Raw genomic sequence first — 8357 nt, 5'->3', positions numbered from 1 at the left:
TCTATCTATCTATCTATCTATCTATCTATCTATCTATCTATCTATCTATCTATCTATCTATCTATCTATCTATCTATCTATCTATCTATCTATCTATCTATCTATCTATCTATCTATCTATCTATCTATCTATCTATCTATCTATCTATAAATGCAATTAAAATAACAGACTACAACTGGAAGCATAAAGTTCAGTGATGAAACATCATTTTAATACAGTACTTTCAAAAGTGTCAGTTTTGTTCCATGTTTTCGTGACCAACATGAAAGAACATTGTTGTTCTTCAAAGGCTCCGCTGTCCCGAGGCTCCGCCCCCTTTATACCGTGCGACAACAACAACTCATCCACAGAGCGGAGCTGCACTTTTCAGCTCATTTTCCTCCTGTCATTCCTCCTCCTATCTTTGATCACTGTCTCACAGCCCCCCTCCCCAAAAAAAGAAAGAAAGAAAGACAGAAAAACTCCGCTCTTTTTACTCCCCAACTCCTCTGAGGAGCTCAACTCGTGGATTCTTTCATTTGTGTCTCGGCAGGCTGGGTTTTTATACTTTGAACTTCGGCTCCACTCTTCCCCCTCCTGTAGGTGACCATGGCCATACCGGCTGCTCTCATCCCACCAACTCCTCTCGTCCCGCCGCCTCCGATCTCCACTCCTTCCGCGACGACGTCCCCGCCGTCGGCAACTTCATCGCCGTCTCCATCCCTGGTCCCGCCGCCTCTGCCGCCGCCAGGACCGGGCCAGAACCTCTTCAGATCGGAGCTCCTCGCCACCAGCAGCCCGGGCATCCCGACTCCGAACGCCGGTCTGCCGCCGAGCAAACCCGTGTACTCGACCCCGTCGCCGGTGGAGAACATTCCGCAGAACAACGAGTGCAAAATGGTGGAGCTGCGCGGTGCCAAAGTGGCCTCGTTCACGGTGGACGGCTGTGAGCTCATCTGCCTCCCGCAGGCGTTCGACCTGTTCCTGAAGCACCTGGTCGGCGGGCTGCACACCGTCTACACCAAGCTGAAGCGGCTGGAGATCACGCCGGTGGTGTGCAACGTGGAGCAGGTGCGCATCCTCAGAGGGCTCGGCGCGATCCAGCCCGGCGTCAACCGCTGCAAACTCATCTCCAGAAAGGACTTCGAGACTCTTTACAACGACTGCACCAACGCGAGGTGAGTGCGCCGCGCCGTGCCGTGCCACGCCGCGCCGCGCGCCTGTGCGGCTCCCCGCGCCGTGCGTAAAAAGCCGCTCCCGCGTCTTTACGCACGGCCCGGGGAGCCGCTGTTTCCGCTGTTCTCACACACGCTGGACTCGTTTCCATCTCTAGAATGTTTGTCAAACTTCGCGCACGTGTAAGCGGCGCGCGCCACAACAGGAGGGAAAAAAAGTTGAGAGAAAACTTTTCACCACGTGCCACGATGGATAACCCGCGTGCGTCACAACAAACCCAATCGATAATCTGCGCAGACTGCTGACGACGATTAATCGATTAGTCAATGCGAGAAACTTGTCATTTAAATTTGAGGTTTTTTTCCAGCAGTTCTCGCTTGTTATCGTCCTAAAATGATTATTTTGCAAATAAAGCAAGGCAGCAGTCAGCACCCTTAACGGTTAATCGTAAAATTACCTCCACCTGACCTGAGGTGGAGCTGCTTTTGCAAACACAAATTCACAGATTTTTATTTTAAACCTTTTTTAATAGAAGCCACATTTAACTCCTATTTATTTTAAATGCAATTGAATGATTTTAAATGATCATTTCACTTTCATCAACTCAATAAGACAAACTGATTATTGGTTCAACTGTTACAGATTCTTGCTGTCAATGAAAGATAATTGTTTCTTCAACAAAACAAACCTAATATGATACCTGGTGAGTGTGAAGAACACCTGCACAAGTGTAAATGCTCAAATTAAATATTTCTGCAGTGATTTAAGCGCAGATCAATATTTGATTAAAAGCATAAAAAACCCTATCCTGTTGCTGGTGGCTGTGATGTATCGCTCACTCTCCGTAGGATGCTTCAAACTGGCCAAATTTACCATCTCACCTGTCACTATGATTGATTCCATATTGATCTCTGAGCCAGAAATGAGCTGGAAATGCAAATATGATGGAAAGGCTGGCATCAGTGGGGAATAGCAATAAACACTTTGGTCCAAAGCATGCAGCCATCGGATGGAACTGAACTCATAAATGTGGTCGGCAACATGATGCAAGAACACAGAAAAGTTGCAAACAGGTAAACAAATGGTTAGGATTTGGTCCCAGATTGAACAAAAAAGAATCAAGCTGCAGTAATGAACTGGATCCCAATAGTCGACTGACAGTCAAATAATTATCAACACCTTCATTAAAGTTGTCTTTTGCTTGTCTTCTCGGGTGATTTGCGTCATTTTGTGGCATTTGTGAGAAACTGGTTTTAAAAGGTCTCTCCAGAAGTGTGTGTTTTTTTTTAAAAGAAACTTATTTAAACATCTTCATGGCAAAATGTGTATAAATTAGAGGCAATCTGGTTTTAACTGGTTGGAGTCTGCAGCCTGTGATGGAGTGGCTTGAACCGGTTTAAGTGGAATTTGAGAGACACTGACTCCGGCTGTTTGTGAGAAAATCGTCTGTATTTTTTTGGATTTTCGCTGTAGGTTTTATGTGAAGATGTCGATTTGTGACATTTTATGTGCTGCAACATTAATCGTGCAAACAAGGAGCGAGTCATCTGGAGTGAAAATAATTCACTGCGTTCCCCCCTGAACTAACTTACCTGCAACCCTCAGTGAATAAAAACTCTTCATACATTGAGAAAAAGAAAATCAGTACTTAAAAAAACCCCGAACAAACTGTTTTTGGATTTTCTGCTGTTTACGGTGCCTGTGAAATGTGCTGCAGCTTCATGTTTCCAGCTCAGGCTCTCACCTGTGCACTCTGGTGCATCATTTGTATAAAGCATGATGGGAACATACCCCCCCTCCCACCCCATCCCCGGAGAGAACCGCACCGTGCGGTGTCTCCTCTTCAGCCTGGCGTGAGGCTCCAGGTGACAAAGTAGGCGCTTGAACTCTCCAGGTTGTCAATGGGGGGACGGCTGGCAATGGGGTTAAAGGATAATGCAGTGCCTCGCGTCGCTTTAATGACGCTAAAGTGCTCGGCTATTACGGGCACACGGACAGGACTGTAATTGTCTCTGAAAGCAGACAGGTTCTCCCGGTGCTGGGCTGAAATCAATCACTCAGGCCCGGCCTGCCCGCCTGCCTGCCCCATTTGGAGAATTACATCATGGAACAGTGAGGCATCCGCTGGATAAAAGGCTCCTGTTACTTAGATTTTATTTGCAGGGATGTGTGCTTTACACTGTCTGCTGGGGTCAGCGCCTGTAAACAGGATGCAGGTCAGCCTGCAGGTGAAAACCAGTTCCCTCACTTGGATCAAAAGTATCTCACCCGGTTGACCCTCTCGGGTTACGTGACAACAACCTGCAGCAGATCATCCAGCTTTTTCATCTCGCTGCTCTTTTAGTTTTTTTTTTGGCTGAGCGATCACAATGAGCTGAATGATACGCCTCCACAATGGCTCGTACTATTTCACATGCTGTTTGAACGCCCTCCCATGATCCTTTGTGCTAAAACAACACTGCTCTCATTTTGCACACTGTGACCGTGAATGGCGTCGCAGGGCGGCGCCGCGTTCCGTCGTCTCAGTTTGGACGTGGACACAAAAATGAGCTCCAGCCCGAACACGCTTGAGCCAAACACCGATGAAGAACTTTTGGACTGCAGCTGATCGTCTGTTCGAGAATCGATTCTGCCAGACAGACTTACCTGTTACGGCTTCCTTCTTTTAACCAGTGTTAAATTAGTTTTGGGTCACTAGTTTGACAAAATAAGTAATTTGAATCTGAATCTCTGTCAGTAAAGAAATAAATACCTCATTGCATGAACCCAACTGAATTTTGTACCTGATTTAGATCCAACAAATTTATGTTGCCCCAACTCAATTAAATTAAAGTATATTGTCTGGCTGGACTTTTTGAGTTTATTGGAAGGAAATGATGGACACAGTTGAATAGAGTTCATCCTGTGTGTGTGTGTGTGTGTGTGTGTGTTTTAGTGTGGGAAACTGAAACAGACATTAAAAAAAGATTAATTGTAGAAATAAAAAATCAACAAAACAAAACACAATTGTGCTCATGAGTTCGATCCTTATATCTCATTTTATAGAATAATCTATTAATTTTGCTTTATGAATAATGTTTCCATGTACGACAGAAAATAAAAATATCACAGTTTGTCACATCCTGAGGTGACACCATCACTTTTTAAATTTTTTTGTCTGATTAATGTTCCATATCTAAATATATCTGATTTTAAAGGACATACAGTAAAATAGAGAAAATCCTATGAAATGAGAGAAAACTACATTTTTACTTTACAAATGAACAGAATGATTCAATTCATCTGAATTAAATAAGTTCTAAGTGAAATAATCATCTCAGATGTTGCATTTCTTTTCATTGGAGCTGAAGCGATTTGTCAGTTAATCGATTGAATCGATTAGTTGATTATCAGGCAGCATTGTGATGATTGGTTCATCATTCCAAACATTCTTTGCTTCCAGCTTCTGAAATGTGAAGATTTGTTGCTTTTCTCGCATTTATATTAGTTGATTTTTGTCAGATGTCACATTTTAAGACTTTGAACATTTTGGAATAATTTAAAAACTTTTTGTTTAAGCATTGTATCAAAAGGATGCTAATTATAAAGTTGGAACCTCAGTTTATTATTTTTTTTACCTGTTTTTTGAGGCTTTAAGCCATTTTACCTAAAATACATTTTTTGCAGATACATTTTAGCACCTTGTTTTTTCTTAAAGACTCTCCCATCACATTAGAAGTGCCCCCTCCCGACACCCCGACCTCACCCCCAGACTGATCCAGGATCAGTGTTCCAGCTCTGTGTTTTCCTTTTCAGTTTTCCCTGCGGTGGGATGGAGAAGGTTCTTATTGCCGTGTGACACTTGAACTCTCTGAAAGGTTATTATAACACAGGGGGAAAGGGGGCGGTGCAGAGATACGGCCTATCTCTCATTGGTCTGCTTTGTGGAGGCTGTCGATTGGATGGCGCGTCGCAGAAATGCAGCAGTTAATTGACAATCATTGTCTACCCCTGAAGGTTAACCGTGCGCCCCAGACAGTGTCCCACCACTGGGAGCGGGACGGCTTTTCACTTACATGCCCTTCTTAAATAGATTTTCCCCGTCAAACACAACGAGTGACAGGTCGCCGCCGTGCCACACGTACGTCTAATTGACGCGGACGTGACGGCGAGCGTCGTGAAAGCTTTCACCTCTCTTGGTCTGACTTGAAGAGTGTTTATGCCTAAACACACATATTTGCAAACGGCGGTAATTGTTTTGCTTAGCGCTCAGTGTGAGCTGCCACCGAGGGTGCCAGCGCGTCTCTCCTCCGCTCAGCTCTCTTATAATATATTTGTTTTCTACAAGGCACGGATGTGTTTACAGGTACTCAGGGGAGATTTCTGGATTCCATTCAAATCATTCCCAGTCAGAGTGGGTGCTAAGATACCCGTCACCCGGCAACCACATCCAAGAGGGAGCTCGGGTGATAATAACTTCAAAAACAGAGTGACAGATGCCTGATTAGAGGGAGAGAGGCGGGAGAGATAATGGCGTACAAAGCTGTTTAAAAACCCAAATCTATTCAAGTACTTTCTTTAAAGTCAAATTGGCTCCTAAATTGTTGTTTCTGCATTGAAGGAAAACGTTTTGCATTTCTCTCTCTCTCTCTCTTTCTTTTTGCATTTTTAATCCTTCAGTGGGGCTCTGCTAAATTTGATTAGGTACAGTACATGTGCTCAAGTCAACTGTGCAGTTGGCAGATGGCGGCAAGGTGTTTTTTTTCTCTCTCTCTCTCTCTCTCTCTGTGCAAAGAAAATATCCTCCTTGAAATTCAGAATCGCTTTATTGACTCGACTTTCATTCAGACGGAACAAGTGCAAATTAATTCTCACAACAATCCTGACAAGCGCTGACTTCACCAACAATTTCATAATTTCTTTTATTTATTTACAGCGTGTTTTCGCGGCTTCCAGTAAAGCCCTAAGACGAGTGTTAAAACTGGAGATTTGACTTGTTAAGGAGGCTTTGTTCGACACCGTCTCATATCATTTGTGGGTTTAGAGCATATTTGCATGGCAAAGAGGCCTGTATTGTTAATTTGCCTGTTGGATGCATTGGTTGGTCAAGCTCTTATTTGCATGCCTTTACTGGATCCACAACAGCAGTTGGATTACCAATTAATTTTTGGAATTCTGCAACCACATGTGCTTTGTTAGACTTTGGCACCAACTGATTTATTTTTCAATTCTATTGATTAATATGGTGTTAATTTGCTGTACACTACAAAATATAAGAAAATGGAAAGCAGTAATCTGTCGTACTTGATCTTTTTCCTCCCTTGATTAGACTTAAAATGAATGGTTTATTTTTGTTGTCAATCAGCTAATCAGTTAATTACTTCAGCTCTACTTTACCCTCATGCTGTCTGACCTACCGTTTAAAATTCCAAACACACTCCACCTGCCATGTTATAAAACAGAAAAAAGGGGAAAAAAGTTTGAAAGTGAAACCAGTTAAAGGTTGGCAATTTTTCATATACTGAATAAATCAATAAAAATCACCTACGACAGATGATTTTCTGTTGATGGATTGATTGATTAAGCAGTTTCTGCTTCATTTTATGCTTTTGAATTCCAGATTTTTCCCGCGTTAACTGGCCGTAAAAGAGATTTAAGCAGTTTAAAATGCGCCTGTCGGTATCATTTAGCTCACGTATTAAACCAGATTTGTTAACAGTGATTTCACCTGATGATTTTACACATGAGGCTTATTGCCTGACAGGCCAGCAATAGATATCGGGTCAATCAGATTTCTGTGCTCCCCCCTTTCTCTCTCTCTCTCTCTCTCCCAGTCGGTGCTGCTCTCTAATTCGTCGCCTCCTTCACATTACGACATGTTTCGGGAAGTCGCTGACGCTCGCGAGCCGGGACGTTAAACGCTACTGACAGAAGTTAGAGGGAGCAGATGAGATTTCCTGATTGGATGAGGAATGCGATGCCTTGCCTGGCTCTGTCTAATACAGTCACATAGAGAAATTGATTTTCCTCAGAAATTAATTAATTTTTCATATAGCCCAGAGCTGGAGTTTAAAAAAGAGCGCACACTTGCTGGTTTCCTATTTTCCTTCTTTTTTTTTTAAAGAATTATTGCCTAATCATATTAATACTTTTGCCCCAAGGATGAAAAGATAATTGTACAAATGCATTTGGAAATATGTATCACTGAGTATTTATGATTAAATTATGCAAATAACTCGGCTCTCATCCTTCGTGGGCCCAGATTGCCTAATTAGGATTGATATGGCGAATAGATGTTGGGGAATCTGAATACAAGCATGTCCAAAGAGCAGAAAATTGAAAATGACAAGGCTAGAATCCTTAAAAAGTGTGTCGTTCTTTTTTTTTCCTCCCATTCGACACCCCCCCCCCCCCGCCCCACCCCCTCATCTGTTTAATTCGGTGTAGCTGTATCAGGAGTTAATTTTCCCCAGCTTCATTTCTCGTCTGAGCTGACAGGAAAAGGAATCCATCAGGGAAGCAATCTCAGATGGGATTCCACAAATTTCCTTCACTTGTTTTTTTCCTCTCGCTCTTCATTTTCGGGGAGGCTATCAGGGATGAATCTTCTCCTGAGTAAACACGCAGATGTTATTCCTCCAGTGTGGCTGTTTTTGGAGCTCACCGCTCCATACAAAGGACCCCTCCTCAATAATTGGAGTATATTAAGAAAGGAATGCCATCCAACAATACGCCCCTTGTAGCTTTGGAATCTCTGTGAAGTAACGCACATTATTTAAGTAAAAAAAAAAAATAAAAAGCTTGGACTTCAGAAAGCGTCTGAAGTGAACTACACAACAGTTATTTCTGTAATCTTGTCTCTTGACTTGGTCCAGGATTTTTGCACCTGGGAGAAGAATGTTGATCTTCACGCCAAGTTTTATCAAGTAATGTTTTGTGCGCTTTTGGCTGTTCTTCTCAGTTTTAGCAGCATCTTTTATTCATAAAAGGAAGCTTTTATGAATACGAATAAATTGGAGTATGACTTACAGTTCATCCAAAACATTCAGTCCTCTAATAACTACAAAGACCCGGACACTTAATTTGTTTGCATTATTGACAATATTAATATGAACACTTTTTTAAAAATTAATTCACAAGCTATTGGCATTTTCTTCCTGTTCTAGTTTTACCTCCAGCATCCAACTGCCTGAGGACAGTGGACGTAACGTTATCGCCCCTA

General features: G+C 42.7%; 1 protein-coding gene across 3 annotated transcripts in view; it reads left to right on the top strand.

Annotated features, from left to right (window-relative positions):
• The first annotated feature begins 232 nt into the window (after nt 1–232).
• Nucleotides 233–8357, top strand: part of dachd (dachshund d) — a 303945-nt gene continuing 295820 nt past the window's right edge. For all 3 annotated transcript variants that reach the window (XM_034187000.1, XM_034186999.1, XM_034186998.1), the window contains exon 1: nt 233–1158. In XM_034187000.1, the coding sequence (XP_034042891.1) occupies nt 590–1158 (569 nt within the window). In that variant the 5' untranslated portion in view covers nt 233–589. The remainder of the gene's footprint in view (nt 1159–8357) is intronic.

Source organism: Thalassophryne amazonica, chromosome 14 (assembly GCF_902500255.1).
Source record: "Thalassophryne amazonica chromosome 14, fThaAma1.1, whole genome shotgun sequence".
NCBI classification, from domain to species: domain Eukaryota; kingdom Metazoa; phylum Chordata; class Actinopteri; order Batrachoidiformes; family Batrachoididae; genus Thalassophryne; species Thalassophryne amazonica.
Note: the sequence above shows the minus strand (reverse complement) of the source record. Positions and strands in the feature narration are given on the sequence as shown.